This window comes from Mytilus californianus, unplaced genomic scaffold, assembly GCF_021869535.1.
Source record: "Mytilus californianus isolate M0D057914Y unplaced genomic scaffold, xbMytCali1.0.p SCAF_14, whole genome shotgun sequence".
Taxonomy (NCBI): domain Eukaryota; kingdom Metazoa; phylum Mollusca; class Bivalvia; order Mytilida; family Mytilidae; genus Mytilus; species Mytilus californianus.
This window is the reverse complement of record NW_026262626.1, coordinates 10,710,248-10,731,824: the sequence shown is the minus strand read 5'-3', so window position 1 is coordinate 10,731,824 and position 21,577 is coordinate 10,710,248. Positions and strand designations below refer to the sequence as shown.

The 21,577-nt window shown below is 31.7% G+C and overlaps 1 protein-coding gene across 6 annotated transcripts in view; it reads left to right on the top strand.

Annotated features, from left to right (window-relative positions):
* Window positions 1–22: 22 nt before the first annotated feature.
* The window catches only part of LOC127724177 (mitogen-activated protein kinase kinase kinase 15-like), a 104,975-nt gene continuing 83,420 nt past the window's right edge, over window positions 23–21,577 (top strand). For all 6 annotated transcript variants that reach the window (XM_052231072.1, XM_052231069.1, XM_052231071.1 and 3 more), the window contains exons 1-3: window positions 23–153; window positions 12,303–12,449; window positions 14,632–14,854. In XM_052231072.1, the coding sequence (XP_052087032.1) occupies window positions 12,307–12,449; window positions 14,632–14,854 (366 nt within the window). In that variant the 5' untranslated portion in view covers window positions 23–153; window positions 12,303–12,306. The remainder of the gene's footprint in view (window positions 154–12,302; window positions 12,450–14,631; window positions 14,855–21,577) is intronic.

The following is a 21,577-nucleotide window of genomic DNA, read 5'->3' as shown; positions in this document are numbered from 1 at the left end:
AAATTATCTTCATGACCTTCACCTTTTAGTTTCTTGGGCTGAAACAATTTTAGTTACTGAAGAAAAATGCTACTTTTTCTAAAGGAGCATCCGCTGATGATCAAATAACAGCTGTCTTGACAATAGTTTTATTATTTGCTACAACTGATTCAGGTAAATTTTTATGATTGCATGCTCGATATTGGAAAATTCACGTGCATTGTCTGACTCTGCACTATAGATGCATTCCATTTTGCATTTTGTTCCTTCTGAATTAGTAGCTTTGGAAGTCGTTTATTTAATGCATTTAAAAAAAACCGTTATGACAGTGATACGATAGTCAATGGGCAATATAAATTAGCTTAAAAGCAATTATAACAAAAAGCTCAACATACTGGGACAAATCACCCAAATAGGTTATAATACCCCGTTTGGCATATGGAATATAAATTTACTGTGCAAAACAATTTTTTTTTTTGGATTCAAGGGAAAATATAACACACCTGCCAACTATCCTGATTTTGGAGGTATTATCCCTTTTTGGTACTTTAAAATGAATTCTGAACTAGGGTTTGTAAAACAAGCCACAATCGTGATTTTCATAAATTCTATCCCCAGTCCCCAGATTTTGAACTTTTTCCCAGGGAGACAATCAGTGTCAGCAATAATTAGCGAAATTAAATTCATATTTCCTGTGATCACATTTCATCTCCTGATGAATGGGGACATTGTCATCAAGCAAATATTTGAACTTGTATGGAAATTTTGAGTTGTATTCCTCTGTCTGTATGTTAGAATTTAAAAAAAAAATGCTAATCATGTTGGACAAAATTTTAACTTGCAAGAAGGTTGTTATGCTGCCTAAGAAAAGTGTGGTTTTATTCAGAGGCTGGTTGACAAATTCATTGATAAGGATATTACCTTCCTTTTTAGCTCACCTTTTCTTTCAAAGTATTATATTCTCCTTTGAAACTGCTCAATGGATTGAAACCAAAGTTTGTCAGCTTTATCTGTAGGATGTCATCTACAATGTATAAGGTTATTGATGTTTGTCCAGGTTGATCAACCAATATATATGGCAGCTACATGTATGTCTAAAATAGAACAACATTGGGGCTGGGCTATCATTAGAAGCCGGTAGCTGGCAGTTTTCTTCGTCTATAGCACAGAAATCAGCCAGCTACTTTGCCCCAAAGTATATTGTTGAAAACATCACCAAAAAAAAAAATATGTTGACAATAGTTTGACTATTTCTAAAAGAATAAAAATCTAAACTGACCTTGATATGTTTTTATGCAAATAATTTTGCGAAACGAAACTTTTGTTAAAAGCCCCTTACAATAAGTTTGTTTACTATTTTTTCATAATTCCTTAAGCTTTTCAACTCCTAGATTTTCGAAATAGACCCGTCCAAACGTGGAAGACGTCAATTTAACAGTATCAGATATCCTCAAACCATTTGGAATATTCTTATTCATAGATAGTCTGATTAAAAAAAAAAAACGATATTGCCTGCCAAAGTATGAAACCGATATCTTCGTTTTTCCATTGGACAGGTCTACTTCGTTTATGACACAGATGGTAAAGTGTTCGTGTGACGTGTGAAAATTTTTTTTCAAGTGTTTTCGTGCTCATCATTTACTTTGTTTCCTGAAAGTTAATATAAAGCCATGATTAGCTGTTTTTTTTCGTAGTTGAATTGGCCATTTAATATCTGTTTGTCCGTGGACATACCCCCTTTTAAAAACTTATGTGACGATAGTATGCATTGTACATGTACGTTTAAAACAGCTGCGCAATAATGTTTGGACCAAAAAATTAAGAAAAACCATAACAAAAACTAATGTTAGTAAGCTGAAATATTTATCAAATTTACACATACATGTATTTCTGTCTTGTAAGAAATATTTTTCTTTTTTTTTCACTTAAAAATCTGTAAACCAACAAATTAAAAAACTCTGGCCTTGGGAAAAGAAAAGATATCTTTATCATAATGTAGATCGATTTTCTATCCCTAATCTTACAGTAAAACGTGCTGCCTGCCCCTTCCATGCTAATGTTAAAAATCATAGTTTACACTTGTATTCAGCAGCGACATCTAATAAATTGTATCAAAAAATGTGTATAAACAAATACATAGAGATAAAGGGATCCTGACAGGCTAAGATACCTGATTGACTATGACTTTTTATTTTGTTGTAACCATGAACTATGCTGATTTAAGTTTCCTTTTAATTGCTATTTAAATGCAAATGCATATATACCATTTACAAATAAGTTTGTTAAAATTATGTATTCATTTTCCAATTTTCAGGATTAGAACAGAAACTTGCATACTTGTTTGATCAATTTAGTGATAAATATCAAATTCTAATATGACGTTCTTCTTTCGCTTTGTAAACAACACCGTGATAAAATTCTCGATATATCTATACTTAGCGCAGACTGAGAGATATACATAATAATGGATGTTACAATATCCCTCCCACGTAAATCCACATGTATCGGAACCTATTTGCAAACGCTATGCCGATTTTATTGTTATAAAATTAGCAATTGAAAAAAGACTACAGCACTTTTATTTTTAATCCGATTCATAACAAAAAGAATTAATCCAAAAGAGCTCGGAGAAATCGACAAAATAAAAATAAAATAAAAATCTGCGAAAGTCAATTAATGCTTTTGGCGTATTTAAGTCATTTCAAAAACTGCCATCATACAGATGAAAACGCTAAAGCTGAAGTTACAATTTTGTACTACATGTATGTATTTATTTTAGCAGTTGAGACAGAATTCTTTTTTCCCTTTGAAACTTGTGAAATGTATGTTAAAACAGAAATGATAATCATGAGGATCAGTTAGGAAGAAAACAATAAATATACCCTGCATCATATTGCTTGTAATCTCTTTTCTACATGTTTAAAGTTCAATAAGAAGGGCCCAAAAGGGGTCCAAAACAAGCATTTTTCTAGTTTCAGAATAATAACTTGTGTATAAGTATTTCGATGGCTTTTGAATTGTACTTCAATGTTTAATACCACAAAAGGAAGGTTGGGATCTATTTTGGGGGTTATGGTGCCAACAATTTAGGGATTAAGGGCCAAAAAGAAGCATTTTTGTAGTTTCCGGACAATAACTTGTGTGTAAGTGTATGGATCTCTCTGACATTATACCACAAGGTTCCATATCACAAAGGGAAGGCTGGGGTTGAGTTTGGGGGTAATTGCCCCAAACATGCAGGAATTAGGGGACAAAAAAGGGCCAAAAACAAGCATTTTTCTAGTTTCCAGACAATAATTTGTGTTTAAGTGTAGGGTTCTCTCTGAAATTGTACTACAAGGTTCCATACTACAAAGGAAAAAAAGGCTGGGATTGAGTTTGGGGGTAATTACTTCAAGGGGGGATTCCAAAAAATTGGGGGGGGGGGGGGGGGGGATTTTTTTTTCCAATGTTTTTAAGGAGTTCATATTTTTTTCAAAATTTTTCAAATTTCAAATTTTTGAACAGTTTCAAGAAGAAATCATCAATTGCACAGTATTGCGCCATAGATTTGTAAGACCTTTGACCACATTTGTTTTGTGTCAGAAACCTATATTATCAAAAATTTGATCACAATCCAAATTCAGACAGTATCAAGCTTGAAAATTGTGTCCAAACTTGCCCCAACTGTTCAGGGTTAGACCTGTGCAGTCGTATCAGGCTGCGCTCAGCAAAGCATTTTATTGCAGTTGTTTGGCTGTTTTCAAGAAAAGTGTAGGAGCTAGGTTAAAAGTGTAAATACAAAAATGATCAGCATGACAAGATCTATATTGAAACTGAAAATTTCAGAAAAATCCCTGAAATATACATTTTTTTCTCCCAATTTTCTCACAGAGGCGACAGGTTAAAAGTAACCTACAACAATGACCATCATGAGAAGATCTATTTACTCTGAGCACGCTGATATTATTTTAAGTTATTGCCCTGAAATGTTGATTTTTACTGTTTGTTTTTTTGCAGTTTTGGCTGTTAACAAAAAATACTATAGAAGCTGGATTAAACATGTAAATTGCAAAAATGATCAGAAACACTAATCATTTTCTAATAGGAACTATTGTATACGTGCATAATACAGTAATTAGTAAACTGGCAATTTTTTTTACCAGTGAGCGATACAGGCACAGGTATGCCTTTTGTTGCAAAGTTGACCATGGTGGCCTGAATGTCTATGCAGCTCTCTGGATGTCTTTTTGTTTTTGTTGTCAATGTGTTGTTAGGTTGGGGTCACATTGATGACTATCCAATGTCTCTTTTTATTCATACTTATTAACAGTATTAGCTGTACAGTCTAGGGAGTTTTTGGGTTTCAAAACTTTTTGTCTTGAGTATACCGAAGAAGGTTATGATTTTCTTATGATGCTGGATTTCTAATAGCTTAAGGATGTTCGCTACTCTGTTTCAAAATAACAAGATTTTTAAAAGTCTGTACTAAAATGATAGTATATAAATAAAGGAACTAAAAAAGCAGAAAAAAATGAAGGGTCCGTGTGCTTGTTTTCAAGATAAAAGCCACTGAAAATTTGGCGGGAAATGATTCTCTCTAGATTTTTCATACTTTTATCATTGGCCGCTTTTTTGTTTCAAAAACTATGAAAAAATAACAAGGATTTCATAAGATTTTCAAAGATGGCCTTTTAAACTATATGTAATAAAATATGAAATGAAAAGTAGGGGTTAGTGGGCAAAATTTTTTAATGGCAATACATGGATAAAACCAGAGGATTCCGAAAATCTTGCAGAAATTCAAAAACAAGAGGAGCAAACATCCTTAATTTTACTAGAAACAATTTTATTCTGACATTCAGCATAGCACTGTGGTGGTTTGATATGTTAGTTCATTATCACATAATGATACCCCCATTAGTAAAATAAAAACAACATAACTAAATGTAGTATCAAATTAACAGGTTGTATAAATTTCTAGAAAGGCAACACATACATCATGTACATTCTCAGTTATGAACATTGATGATTTGAAATTGTGTTCTTCATGAGAAATTAGTTTTCTGTGAAATATTTTGCAGACTAGCTGTTTGTCTTCTCAAAGTTGTAATAACTTTGATTTTTTGATATTTTTTTTATCGCCCCTTGGCATTTTAATCTTGAACATGAATGAATACAGAGTTAAATACTGGTCAGTTTAAGAAAAATATTAAATTCAAAAATTAAATACTCAGCCCCCCCCCCCCCCCCCCCCCCCCCCCTCATCCTTTTCACCTGTGTCATCTTTTTCCGAAAGAAAACTTTCATCAAAGTTTTCTTGGCTTCTATCAAAGGAAATAATTTAATATTAGGTCTGCAGCTTGATGATGTTGAGTAGTTGCGATTAAGTAATTTTTTCATCTACATTGTACCATGTATTTTCTTCTTTTTGCAGAAAGTTTGAAATTTTACAACACTCGTCATGCTCATTGTTTAAGGAAAATTTTCTTCAAACTTTTCTTGGCTCCTATTGAAGGGAATGATTTTAATATTTGATCTGCAGCTTGATGATGTTGAGTTGTAGTGAGTAAGCAATTTTTACATCTGTCGTGTAGCCACTTCCTGTTTACAGATAGTTTAAACTTTTACAACACTCATTGTACAAGGAAAAGTTGGAAAGTTTCGATAAAGTTTTCTTGGCATCAAAGTGAACCAGTATACATATTACCTCAATCAATTGCATGCAGCACACAGGTCCAGACCCCATATTGGTTTTGATTTAGAAGTCATTGTTTGAGAACTAGAAAATTTGTTTGACATGGCCTTAACATATTTTATAGTAGTAACATGACAGATGTCATTCATCTAACAGAATCTGCTTACCCTTCCAGAGCACCTGAGATCACCCCCATTTGATTGAGTTCGAGTTGCTCAGTCTTTATTTTCTTTATAGTGTTTTGTGTACTCGTCTGTCTTTTCACAGATAATCTTTCGATTAAAATTGATCATACATGTAAGTTGTATTGAAATGTTCATGACTTACATGTACAAGTATGTTTACATTAAAGATTTTTTTTTTGTTACAAGAACAGCCGTCTATAATGTATGTAAGCTCATTCTAGTTTCAGGTGAGAGTTTACAAAAGATCCACTGTAATTTATGATATCTCATGTATCATGAAAGTATGTTAGGTTTATGAAATTAGATGTTGTTTTCATTTAATCTAATAAAAAAAGCTAGAATTACATTTACCATCATATATATATATTTTTTGCATGTGATAAGTGTGCAATTATCTGCGTCATGCATTTGATAAAATTCATTGACTAATATAAGAAGGCTTACAATCATGCTGTATCTACAGTGCATGTCCATAAATTATTCAGGTGATAATTTAAACTTGCAGATCTAATTAGATAGGCTTCTAAAACACATGCTCATATTAAAATCTATATTTTGTAACATTTTCATATCATATTTAACTGTAGTATATTAATTTTGAAATATAATATTTTATTGTAAATTGAAATATCAAATTAAATAAATTATATATTAATGTTGTACATGAATAGTATTTCTCTTTTCCTGGTACATTGAATGAGTATTTTCAAGTCGGTTGCTGAACTTGTACCTAACAAACAAAAGAGACGTATATCAAAAGACTATTTAGGAATTAATACCTATCTATGTAGTGATTGATTGATTTTTGGAGTTTTATGCCCAAGCAGGACAAAAAGGCTATAGAATGGTAATGACCATGAAAATGAAAAGGGGTTGAATGGGACACAAAAGGGGATCAAATTTTTGGGTTAATATTTCAATGGTCAAAGGTCACAACAGCTATTATTTGGTTAACATTTTTGTTTTTGAATTTTATCTTTAACCATGTCCAAAGTTTGTTTATTTATACAATTGTAATAAATACCTCAAGTTGATGAATCAATATAAATCAGAATTTTACATTTCTTTGATGTAAACTGGTATAATAGAAAAACAAAGGATATGGGGTATCCATCCATGACACAAAATTAGTACATGCACAGCAAAAAACACACAAAAAGCAAAGGAACATGTTTTTATTGCTGTTCGTCATCTCAAAGTCACAGCGAGGTCTTCAACATGGAGCAAAAAAAAACAAAAAAAACTCTTACCTCACTGCAAGTTTAAGATGGGCCCTAGCACTGGCTTGAATGGAGATCTTTGCAAAAATAATTTGGATAGACTTTGTAAGATGTAACACCACCAAATCAGGTCCGGCACCTTTGGGTGAAAAAGAACCCTATTGATTTTTATGTCAAAAGTCAAGGTCACAGCAACAATTAATACATTGCACTAGACTGACATTGGGGCTAATTTTGGGTTCCTACTATTTGACATCAAATTGTCTGCAGACGAAACAATCTTCATTGTACAATGACATAGTAGTCTTTTCCATATACTACAAATCTATAAAGATCTCAACTCAGCTCATGCACTCAAGGTGCTGCTTGTAATAATTTTTACTTTAAAACTAATTTTTGAATTAAAACTTCAAAGAAAGGCAATGTCCTGTCCTGTCCTGTCACTCTATAAAACAAAATAGCATGTGTTATCTTGTTTTTGAAAGATAAATATGAATAAAAGAAGATCTAGGGTATACCTCAAGTTGACCTCAAAATACGCTTAAACTGATAGAAACATGAATAACAAAAATAAATTTTAATGCAATGTACTTAAAGGCCTCTATCTCTTGTAGTACTTGATGTCTGACATAGATCTTCTAGTTAATTGTTGTAATATCTAAAATGTTTTATTTTTGTTGAGGTTGATTTAATATATACATTGTATCCTAAAAGTACATGTATAGCAATGTTTTTTCTTTTTAATCTTTACAATTCAGAGTTGAAAAAAAATGAGAAACATAAGCAAATAGGAACAAAATGTTAGTTTCAATAAGTAGATATATTTATGTGATATTTATGTTTATCCTTTAGCACATGATGTTGGGTTAACCAGGATACTGATGAATTACATCATTATTCTCAAGATTGTATGACAGTGTGCTATAAATGGATGCTGTTTACAAAAATTGACTGTCTACTGCAAAAAAAACCCAGAGATTTGGGTAAAGTTATAACTTGCATTGATTAGAGTTATGTCCCCTGATAAAGTTCTCAATTTTAAACCCATTACTTACTACATAGCAATTCCAAGAAAAGTTGGCTTATAAATGTGAGGGCACTATTAGATAATAGACCTTAAAATTAGGATTTGAAATAGATTTTTTGTGAGGATTGCAAATAAGAAATAGAGATGTTTCATAACAGGTAGGGAATTTTTAATCTTTTTTTCCTTAGAATATTAGATGAATAATTATTTAAGTTAACTTGACACCCTAAGAAGATAGATATTGTAGAAAGTAAACAATGTGTTTTTTTCTTGCAAAGTTTGTTTACTTTATCGACCAGCTGCGGCTGATGCAGAGTTTAAATCAAACATTGTATGGTATTTTGTTTACATTTCTGACACAAGGGCTGTATTAATTGATCATTCCGATCATGTTTATGTTTAAGGATCATGTTTATGTTTTAATAAGGACAATGACATTTGGTACAATAGGTAATAGATTCTGCAATGATGTTCATTAGCCTCTTTTGTGTTATATACTGTTGTAATTGATATAATCACCTCAAAGAACAACATGTACTTTAAAATTACAATATATATTACATAGTATGTATGCATTCAATTAGAACTAGACATTGTAATAAGAAACAATGCAGCTAAGATTGTGATCATATTTCTTTTTTTAAACATTTGTGATTAATTGACAAACTTCAAATATAGTTGCTGTGGTACATTTGTACTTGTAGTACAGGCACTTATATATGCATATTCTGTATTTGAATTGTAAAGTGTACATTGTAATTTTTTAATCTTTTATGTGGATTACAAATATTTTGATAAACAAATGTTCATTAGACAGTGACTGATTCATGAATTTTAAAAAGGGGGCTCGTCAAACATTATATCCTAAAAGGGGGGAGGTGCACTTCAAAATCAGGTAAATACTAAAAAAAAACAAAAATAACTTAAAATTAAAATTATGGGCTATAATCTTAAGGGACATTTTAGGACATCCCCTCTTTCCCCTCTCACTGCAAGTTTATCGCACCATGGATAAATTAGTGATGATGTGATTGGTTTAATGTCGTCACTTGGTGAACTGCTATGGATCCGTAGGGGGTCAGTTGAATTCAAAGGGGTATCATGACATCATATCTTCCATTATTGTTATTATATTTTAATGTTTATTTTTATACAGAACATGGGAGGAAAAGTCCTGTGTGCAATAAATTTGTTATACTTTGGCTCATACCTGCCAACCCTCCCGTTCAAATGACAAAATTCCAGAAATCTCCCGCTTGTCGGTCCCCCCGCGCGGGAGTATTGAATCTCCCGCTTTTGGATATTTTACCTTGAATTGACCAGTCAACATTAATAACATTTTTGTGTCACTGATGAGGGTATTTTTTACCTGTAAATCAGTCCATGTGAAAATTAAATGGCTTCACATGACAGCTTGGGTGTCAAACATAATACTAATTAACGATCATTAACGACTTTTACCTCAAGCTTTGTATATTTGAAAACACTCAAATAAATTTCGGGTTACTTCCCCTGTTTAATCCTGTTTTAAGTTACCCTACTTAAAATAATGTGAATTAGTTAAAGAATATAAATTAAATACAAATTGAACAAAGAATCATAAAAGGATGGCAATGTAATGATTCTGAAGACCTTAGGACAAAAAATATAATTATATTTTGAAAATCATTTAATAAATCTATACTTCTATTCAATTTTTAAATTGAAATTTATAATTATTAAAAGAGATGTATGTCATAAGATCGATTACAATGTAACTGTTCACACATATATCGCACCATTCTCTACATTAAAGATAATCACTTGAAACAGATACATCTTTGAGGTATGCTGGCCAGAAGGGACATAAATGTCAAAGATGTTGAAAAAGTAAAAAAACAAACCAACACACCTTGTATAGGATATAACCATGATTGAAGAAATAAAGTATATCTATTTACTCTTATTTGTGTTTTGTAAATGAATAAATAAACAGGTCATAATTTTTCACTTGAAAATGTTGTTAGCGCAAAATCTATAGCTGAGGGGGAGATCTCCCTCTTTGAAGGTTTCAAAAGTTGGCAGGTATGCTTTGGCTACTGGATTGTAGAGACAATATTATATCCATTGAATATGGATGCTGTTTCATTGACTTATAGATATTATTTATAGATAACATCCCACATCTCCTTTACTCTCATTCATGTTTATTTGAATTAAATTTATGTTACAGTTTCAGCACTTTGAGATGCTTCTTTTATAAGAATAAAAGGTGAAGTGAGGTATACAATAAATTATACAACCCAACAACACAAAAAAATACTCAAAAGACATCTAGAGGTCAACATGTCAAGCCCTCTTTTGCCACGAGTCTAGAAAAGTAGTGAATTATATGACAAGAGACTACCACTGGCATATTAACAGGTGGCGGGTAAACAATTTTTTGACATCTCAATCCTTTTTAGCTTACCTGGCCCAGAGGGCCATGTGAGCTTTTCTCATCACTTGGTGTCCGTCGTCCGTAAACTTTTACAAAAATCATCTCGTCTGAAACTACTGGGCCAAAGTTAACCAAACATGGCCACAATCATCATTGAGGTATCTAGTTTAAAAAATGTGTCCGCCGACCTCGCCCGCCAACCATTTTAAGGAAATTTTGCAGTTTTTGGTTATTATCTTCAATATTATTATAGATAGAGATAAACTGTAAGCAGCAATAATGTTCAGCAATGTAAGATCTACAAATAAGTAACATGACCAAAATGGTCAATTGACCCCTTAAGGAGTTATTGCCCTTTATAGTCAATTTTTAACAATTTTTCGTAATTTTTTGTAATCTTTTACAAAAATCTTCTCCTCTGAAACTACATAGACAAATTCAACTGAACTTGGCCACAATCATCATTAGGGTATCTATTTTAAAAAATGTGTCCGATGACTCCGCCTGCCAACCAACATGGCGGCCATGGCTAAAAATAGAACATAGGGTTAAAATGCAGTTTTTGGCTTATATCTCAAAAACCAAAGCATTTAGAGCTAATCTGATGAGAGGTAAAAAGTTTATTAGGCCAAGCTCTGTCAGCCCTGAAATTTTCAGATGAATCTCACAACCCATTGTTGGATTGCTGCCACTTAATTGGTAATTTTAAGGAAATTTTGCAGATTTTGGTTATTATCTTGAATATTATTAATGATAAAGATAAACTGTAAACAGCAAAAATGTTCAGCAAAGTAAGATCTACAAATAAGTTCATATGACCAAAATTTTCAATTGTCCCCTTAAGGAGTTATTGCTCTTTAAAATCAATTTTTCACAATTTTTTCATTTAGTTTGCTTACTTTAAAATATCTACTCCTTTGAATCAAACTGCTGAATCAATTTTAGCCAAACTAGGGCTGAATGATTTTCAGAGTATCTAGTATAAATTTTATACTTTATTTTCTTGTACGTCAAGAAACATAGCCACTATGGCTAAAATGAAACATAGGGGTAAAATGCATTTCTTTGATTTTGAAGAAAATATGACAGATACAAAGAACATTTCAATGGAAGTGTTAGGCCATTCATTAATATATATTGAAAAGCAAAAATAATCATTGATGAAAGATTTAAGCAAAAAATTACAGGTGAGCGATTCAGGCTCTTGAGAGCCTCTTGTTTGATTTCAAGTCCCCAGTGGAACTGTTAATAGTGTAAATACATTATTAAAAAAGTACAAGGCATGTGATGATTTTTATTGTAATTCAACATTTCTTTTTAAATCAAACATAAGGTAGGTGGATGTTGGAATTTTCAAAATTCTGACATATGAAATTGAGACATTGGAAGTCTACATTTATATAAAAGAGGTGTCTTGGTCACAATACTGTTAATGAATTATCAATATCCACTTAATGTCAATCATCTGACCGACTTATAAAGAAAATAAAGTTCTGCAGAAGGACGTTAAATGCTCATACGTGTTTCTTCACCATCTTTAAGTTAATTGGAATTCAAAAAGGCATACAGGGTAGGTATTTTATAATTCTCAGAATATTGAAAATAAGATGTTACTGTTTACTAATCTTTGTGTATTTGTGTTGTACAAAGAGTGAATTGGTATATTTTTTGGATTATATTTAGAACTGATAATTAATATTATTTGTTTCAATGAACTGTTTTTAAGGTCAAATTTTTTTCCTTAAGGGAAAAAGCAATATAACACTATAGTATATATATAATGTTTAAATTACAGGAGGATGAAGGTAGTTTGTGTGCTTGACAGCTGGGGTAAAACCACACCCAATGTGGATAGACAGTCTGTAACAGCTACTACAAACCTAGGGGCAATCGATTCTCCAAGAAGGGCTGCATTATGTGTCTTAGAAAAAGTTTGTAAAAGGTAAGTGTGTATTTGACATCTGATTCAGGAAGGGAGGAGGGAAAAACTTTTTCGGGGTTCGTATGGATAGTAAACCTGGCAAATTGTAACAAACCCCTGTGGGTAAACCTGCACCTAAGTTTGACCAACAAACAGTTTTGATACTGTTTCAACCAAGCTAACAATCAGGAAGGCAATACTTTGTCATATAAGATAGAAAGTTCCTGGCTGGATAAAATTGGATTAAGAATTTTGTTGGGGAAAAGGTAAAACTATACTTTGAATGGAATGATAGCCTGATGACAGTTACTTCAGAAATACAATGAAATAGATGCAACCAAATCTCCAGAGTGGGGAGTGATAGAAATGTATATCATAGAGAATTTTTTAAAGTGATTGCTGTTGATTTTGGGAGATAAAGGAGAAGGTTGAGTGCTTACAAGTTATTTATCCCCGCCACAATGAGTACATGCCTGTCCCAAGTCAGGAACCAGTAATTCAGTGGTTGTCATTGGTTGCTGTCTGTCATATATATTTTTTTCATTTATTGTTTTGTTATTAAGCAGGCGTTTTTTTTCTTTTGTTTGAGTTGTTTCACATTTTGTTATGTCCTGCCTTTCATAGTATGGGTTTAAGCCTTTGTTAATGGCTGTTCAATAAACCTTGGGGACCCATAGATGCTCAAATCTGCTTCATCTGGACACTGTTTGATACTGTTTATAAATACATTTGCACTGAAGAATTGGGAAGTATGTGTCATTCCATGGATAGTTTTTGGGAAATTGTGAATAACAATGACTGACTTTCAATCACTTTGGACAAAATACATTATTTTATTAGTCGGATTTAGTCCCCTACCGACAAAGTCGAAGGGGACTTGAGGTTTGCACTCCGTCCGTCAGTCCAGCAAATCAGTTTTCCAAACTTTTTTTCTTCATGCTTGAAGATATTGAGTTGATATTTGGTGTATTGTTTAATCATGACAAGTTACAGATCAAGTTCAAATTTTGTTCTGGTCTGACGATTTTGTGCAGAGTTATGGTCCTTGAACTTAGAAAATTCACTCAAATAATCAGTTTTCCACACTTTTCTTTGTCATGCTTGAAGATATTGATTTGATGTTTGATATATATTTTAATCATGACAAGTTACAGATCAAGTTCAAATTTTGTTCCGGTCTGATGATTTTGTGCAGAGTTATGGTCCTTGGACTTAAAAAATTCACTCAAATAATCAATTTTCCACAATTTTTTTTGTCATGCTTGAAGATATTGACTTGATATTTGTTATATAGTTTACACCATGACAAGTTATAGATCAAGGTAGCATTTTGTTCCAGTACAATGAATTTTTAACTGGTAGGGGACTATGTATTGCCAGGCAATACTCACAGAATGCTTGTTAAAAAATATAATGCTGGGTATGTTAAATTTGTTATAGGACATGTAGGAAATAGTTTCCAAATATAATATCTACATTTGGTTGTGTTAGAATTCTTCCTAACCTTTGCATCATTGGTAGCAAATACCAAGATGACAAGGGAGGGAATCCAACTAATTAGATAAATGAACAGCAATGTAGGAGTCATTCTGCTAAGGCCAAAAATTATATATACTTGTTTCCTACCTCTTGTCAAAAAATTGGTAAATTTAGGTATTATAATGTAGGTTAAATATTTTATTTTTTTATTTTTTTTTACCTAGATAATACAGGGGAATACTCTGTACTTCAACAGAAAGTATTGACTTTAACAGTGCCAAAAAATATTATAGGGTACGCATGAAAATTTAGGTTAGGTAGAGAGGCAAGAAAATGGAACAAAATATTCTTTTGGCCTTCCTAGAAAAAAGGAATGATATAAACCACTTCTGGTTCTTATACAAAATGTAGGTTACAGCTGATTCACAAACCACACCTCTTTTGGGGACATATTTGATATTCATAGATATTTTGTTTTGTTTACCTACTAGTTCCCAGATACATGTACATGTATGATCTCCATGTTTCACCTCATAGAGACACAACTTGGGAGTTTTGCCAGTATAAATACTGTTGAATAGCAGACAAATTGAATTCTCAGGAAGACTCAAAGTAAAGGGAGGGGTAGTACAGAATTTTAGTATAAGTTTAAACTCCTATGGGAAATTGCATTGTCTATATTTACAGAAGTGCGACCTACAATGTATAATGCTTTATATTTCAGTGTTGAAGCCAGCTTAGAGCATGTACCTTTTAAGAAGTTAGATTTTGGAAGTACATCAGTGTTAGAAGAGTTTTACAATGCTGATGTTGTTGTTGTGGATATGACAATACCAGTTCAACAGTCTGCTTTATTTTATCATATTGGTGTACGACAGAGTATGGGCATGAAGCACAACATTGTCTTGTTTTATGACACTGATGTGGAACAGTCTTTATCACTTAAGGTGAGTTTCAGAAGTGGTGTTGCCCCTGTAAAATCTTCTTTTTTTGTTCTCTCAGTTATGAATGTCACTAGAAGTTGACATATAAGCCAGGGTTAGGAGAACTTGACATGTTATATTGACACCAAAACTTACGTTCACATATTCGCCTGAAGTTTGAGAGATTTCGTCAGATAGATTCTTTGTCAATTGTTTTCCAAGTACATGTAGGTGAGATATAGCCCTGTTTGAAACAGTGTATTGAAAGTCATACATTCAGTGTAGACATGGTATAAGAAAAAAATGCATGTCGTTTTATTCCCCAATTGTTTTTCAAATTACATTTGACTATTAAAACCAGCTTAGAGCACTCTTAATGTGCCAAGTAAGGAGCCAGTAATTCGGTGATTCCTGTTGGTTGCTGTTTGTCATATTTGTTTTTCTTTTGTTGTTTTAGCAAAAAAAAGGCAGTTGGTTTTCTCTTTGTAGTTGTTTCACGTTTTGTCATGCATTTTTATGGCTTACTGTATGGTATACCTTTTGCTCATTGTTGAGGGCCATGCAGTGAAGTTAACTGTATGGTACCAATATTATTTGCTCATTGTTGAAGGTCATGCAGTGACCTGTTGTTGTTGACATCCTTGCCCTTGGGTTTGACAGAGAGTTGGCAATCAATGGCAATCAAATCACATAAAAGCTCTGTATTTTCATGCAGTGTTATGTTTTTCTTAATAGCATGAACATGTTGTACAATAATATGTTGTATTGAGCAATAGATCATTGTAAGATAAAAAGAAATTTGCATATTTACAACTTTTAAGGTTTTACCTGTCACTTAATCATTCTTAATTATTTATTCTTATGTTCATTTTTTCATTTGAAAAAAATTGCTAATCTTGAATATGAATTGGCACTTATGTCGGAAATTTGAAATTGAAACAACAATCCGCTAGGGATATAATGAAATATTTAACCATGTTTGAAATTTACTTTGATAAATTAGAACAGAAATTATGAATTTACAGAACTTTTCTAACAATTTGGAAAGAATTCATAGTTTCAAGCTTACTTGATCTAATGTTGGACATGTGTCCTGCAAAAAAAATATGTATTTTAGATTAATAAGAGATAAAATGAGAGGTCTGACATAATTTCAATAGGTTAGTTCTATTTATGACAAACTTTGTTTCCAACTAATTTCATCAGAAAGCATTGGCAGTGTGGTAAGGAATGACAGAACCTGTCTGTTTCAACAGGAAAACAGTCGTGCTATGACCAATTATATAACCAAATATTTGACAAGAAATTTTTTCTTATTTGATATATCAAAATTTAAGTATGTAAACATGGGAAAAAATGATAAAAAAAACAAACAAATTGTATTACGCATCAAAACATAGAAGAGATTGATCCTGGACCTCTTACCTCTCTATCTATCATATTTCAACCATATGTATTATTTTTACAAAGAAAAAATTTATTTCATGGATTTTCATAAATTTAGCAACATACAGTCTGACAATGATTTGTATACTATTTGTTTGTAGGCATTTATGGGGGATGCAAGACAAAAGGTGCATTAGTTTTTGTTGTAAACCTGTTTGATTATTAACCATGTTGTCTCCATATTCTCATATAACAATATAATCTCATCGACCAATATGTAGTCATGTCTTTTCCTATGAACAAGTTGTCAGCTTTAGTTCATTCCATGTAAAAAAAATTGTGGGAAAATTTCATGCACATGACTGGGTGGACCTACATATATTATCAAGTTTTACCATTTCATCCAAGGTTCCTGTAGTATGCAAATTAGATAAATAGAGCATGCCAATCTATTTGCATGCATTAGCTCCTGTTTTTTAAGTAATGCGAGGAAGTTATCCAAGATCACAATATCTGAGTGTAAGCAAAAGTATGTCACTAAAAATGAAGGGTTCAGGGGAATAAAGTTTTGGATTTTGCTGCAGAGGGGTGTTTTGTAAATAAAAGGTATAAATTTCTGGTGAAAAATGAATCCAGAGCATAAAGATAACAGGGTTCTCTGAAAGTGTTGCTTCTTGACAGCACTGTCATGGTAGTATATATGAATAAAAGGGGATGTGGAGTGTATATGTCATCAAGATGGTATGTCATTGAGACGGTTCGTCATTGAGACAGTATGTAATTTATATCGTGTATCATTGAGACAGTATGTCATTGAGACAGTATGACATTACGACTGTCATTGAGACTGCATGTCATTGAGACTGTGTGTCATTCAGACAGTATGTCATTAAGATGGAATGTCATTGAGGTGGTCTGTCATTGAGACAGTATGTAATTGAGATAGTGTTGTCATTAAAATGGTATAGTTGAGACAATATTTCATTGAGACAATATGCCATTGAGACAGTATGTGATTTATAGTGTATCATTGAGACAGTATGTCATTAAGACTGTCATTGAGACTATGTCATTGAGACTTTGTGTCATTGATACAGTATTTCATTGAGACTGTGTGTCATTGAGACAATATTTCATTGAGATGGAATGTCATTGAGCTGGTCTTGTCAATGAGACAGTATGCCATTGAGATGTTATGTCATGTTATGACTCCTTATTACAGTTATTGCCCTTTAATGACGATTTTTACCAATTGTTTGCGTTTTTGCCTTATATCTTTAAATTATAATAGATAGATAGAAACTTAAATTATCAAAAATGATCAGCAAGACAAGATCTACAATTAAGACAATTTGAAGGAAATCGTCTGACGACTCCTTATTGGAGTTATTGCCCTTTAATGACGATTTTTACCATTTTTTTTTGTGTTTTGCCTTATATGATAAAAATTATATAGATAAATAGACACTTTAAATCACAAAAATAATCAGCAAGGCAAGATCTACTAACAAGTCAAATTTTGTCAATATAGTAAGTACATGTAGACTGTCACTCTTTAGGAGTGATTGCCCTTAAATGAGGATTTTTTACTCTCTTTTGTGTTTTGAGCAAAAACTAAAGAAGATAGAGAGAAACTTAACAGACTTAATAATCAGTAATACAAGATCAACAAAACAGAGATTTTTGTCATGAATTCTATTCTTGTCTACAATGTTGGAGAGTGTCCTTTGTTAAATATGCACATAGACCAAGGTGAGCGACTCAGGCTCTTTATAGCCTCTAGTTCTGTTCTTCATCTTAAGAGCAAAGACTCACTGCAAGTACAAAGACCATCATAAGGACTGAATTTAGTGTATTTCTTGGCACATGTCATAACACTACAACTTTGCATTGAAGACTTACACAGATATGAGGTAATACCAGCAAATTTTACAGGCTACATTGGGCAAACTAATACTGTTTTGATTTATGAGTCATATGTCATTGTCATAGACTTTGTAAAAAATAAAAATTTGTTATTTTCTTTTTACCAATTTTTTGGTTTGATATTTAATAATAAAAAAAAAATCTAATGTCAATCTTTTCTAAATGACTCACTTTGTGAAAAAAATACCAATTGCATCAGAAATTTTGGTCATTAATAACATAGAGAATTTGGTTGAAATAAGCAAAGGATTTCTTTTGCCATTTATTTATCAGGGTTTTAAGATTTTAAGGAAGTTTAATATTGAAAAATGAAGGGAAATAAAAAATGAACAATTTAAGGAAGTTTGAATATGAAAAATTCAAGGAAGCTAAAAATTGGAAAGTGAAAAGATTAAAATAAATCATTTGTTGATTTGTTTGTAAAATAGGTATTTGACATGATTGTGTTACTATGCATAAAAAATTCTAACATTTCAACCTGGATTTATTTTTCTACTGGCTGTTTACTGTGGATTCATTATTATTCGTTGGGTACCAGTTTTCATGGATTTTGTGGGTATAGGCAAACAACGAATTAAAATGTTGAATAAATAATAAATTTTCTATAGGAATGTATGCAAACTTTGGCAAAACCACAAAATAAGATATCAATGAAATAGGCAAGTTTCCTCAATCCATGAAAATTGGTACCCACGAAAATAAATGAATTCACTGTATGTCACAAGAAAATGCCTTATGCCATACATGTCTTAAGCCACATTTTCACAATTCAATAGTTATGGTCAATTTTGAAGAATTGATCTGTTCTTGATTGCTATAAATGAAATGTCAACACATTTTGGTAAGTGGATTCATTCTGAGGAGTAAATATCTACTGACATATGGCCTTGCCTTCATTTTCATGCCCAAGCTTTCAGGATTAGATTTGTTATTTATTGTCGATTGAAAGCTATAAATGTCTCTAACAGTTGGTATATAAATTTCTTTTGAGACAAAAATCAGTCTATCTGACATGTCCATTACATGACCATGGGCAGGATTTGTTTTGAGTGGAAATAATTATTTCAATACTTATATTAGGCTTTCAATTAAACATGATGCAAAAGAGGAACCATATAATTATCACTTTACAGGGATCTCTAAAGCCTACTTTTATAGTGCACAGGAATCCTTGCAAAATGTACTGACTCATCATAATCCATCCCAATATATTCAAACATATTTTTCCATTCTCAATTTTATATTTCTATAATGTTAAAAGGAATTCAAAATTTGACAGCTTATCTAGTTGAGTGTGTTCATGGAACAATAAAGTTAAGTTTGTTCACTTGTTAAGTGAACCATGAAATCAATATGACATTTGTTTTTATTACTTAGGAAGAGTGCTGATTGTTGTTTTTAGCAATCAAATCATGGCACAGGTAACAATTTAATGAGGAAGGAAAATTTGACCACTTAAGCTTTATTTATACAATTGCTAAAGAGAAATTCTTGTTCTCCTACCAAATTAGCAATCTTAAATTGCATCTTAATCCCTGGAATTATTTTGTTCTCCTGTACCCTTGAAATTTATGGCACCCCTTGACTACTTAATTCCATATTTGAACTACAAAAATGTATAAAGTTAGCTGAATTTTAATCTATTTTTGGCCACCCTTATAGTATCACACTTGAAATTTATTGTGCGATCATCCCTGTTTTCAATGTTTGTATCCTGAACAAGACTACAAGGATGTCGTCTGTACATTAAACACACCAATCTATAACCTTGTTTGAAAATGAGTATAATTAAGTGGTTATTTAGTATTCCTAATAGATTTTTTTGTCATTATTACAGTTAGTTTGTGTAATATTTCTGGAATAAAATCACAAATTTATCATAAAAGCAATAAGATTTCCTGAAAAATTATTATATTTAGAATAATTATTACTCTTAATAGTAGTTATGCTAGGATTACATTGGATACTGTATGGTCATTCCTGTTTACTGAAGGTTTTTTATTATGAACAGGACTGTAAGGATGTTGTCGGTACATTAAACTCGCACCAATTTATAAATCTGTTTGAAAATGAGTTTAAATCATTACATATGTTTTATAGTAGGCTGACTTATATAATCCTAATTGAATTCTTGGATTAATTCAGTTATTTTATGTAATATGTCAAAATCTAAGCCGCAAATAAACCATAACAGATTTCCCAAAGGACAATTATTTTTAGCGTAATCATTATTTTATATATGTAATGTTATGCCAAAGGTACATTTATAAAGTAAAATATCCGTAAAATAGATTTTAAAGTATGACAATATTTTAAAAATAAGAAGGTGTGATAAGATTGTCATTAGGAACTTCTTACCAAATGACAAGAACAGTGACATTTATAAGTCAATAAATGTGCTGCAGCAATATTCCATATTTGATATTATATTCAAAATATTGAATTCAAATGGCGAAAGTAAAGTCACATTTATTTCAGTATAAAAAGTGAAATTTGATTCATTTGACATGATATCAACCTACGTAGTATCACAGACATGTGTCTGAAACACGGGATTTATCCGTGATCAATTAATCCAAAATTCATCATTTGGCCCGATTTGGATTATTTTGAAAGCTATCAGCATGTTCAGCTCAGCGTGATAATCAACTAAAATACTCAAGTTATTTTTGTTTCATTGGAATTGTATTGTTTCAAATGACAAATACTTTCACAATCTAATATTGAAGCTGATCTGTTGTGGATAGTTTCTGCTAAATGTGGTAAGCTTGCTTTTTTGATGATGTTTTGTATTTTAAACATTTTTCATTCATCATTCAAAGTTTTGTATTAATGAACTGCACATTGAAATCATCTTTAGTTTATGGGTTTCTGTAAAAAAGTGTACCACATCTCCTTATTTTTTATTTGTAAAATACTACAGAATCTATAACAGCATGAATTGACTATATCACAGTTGTATGATTTAAATGAATGCAGAAAATGTAATAAATTTCTTAAATTTTCAGATTTTTTTTTTAATACCAGTGCTCTCACAGGGAGAAGAGAGAGACAGTATTTTGTATGGCAAATTAAGTCTTTCTCACATGTCAGATAGAGAAGTTTAGTCTCCCAGTTTGTTTAAAGATTTATTCTCATTTATCTTGTAATTTAAAAAAAATGTAAAGTAACATTGTCTCTCATCCTTTTTTCCTCAGAAAGACAAGTGCGATGGTTTCCTTAGAAACTGATAGATGACTTAATACCCTCCTACTCCCTGATTTATCCTGTGTCCTATTATGCAGTGTTTTCAATTTCGATCAGATTATAGGCTTGAGGCATAATGAGTCTGTTAAACATCAGTAAAAATTGAAATTGATAAAGCAAGATTTAAAAAAATTGTTGTCTGGACTTTATTGATTTTCATTGGAGAAAAAAGGCTCTTTTTATAAAGTG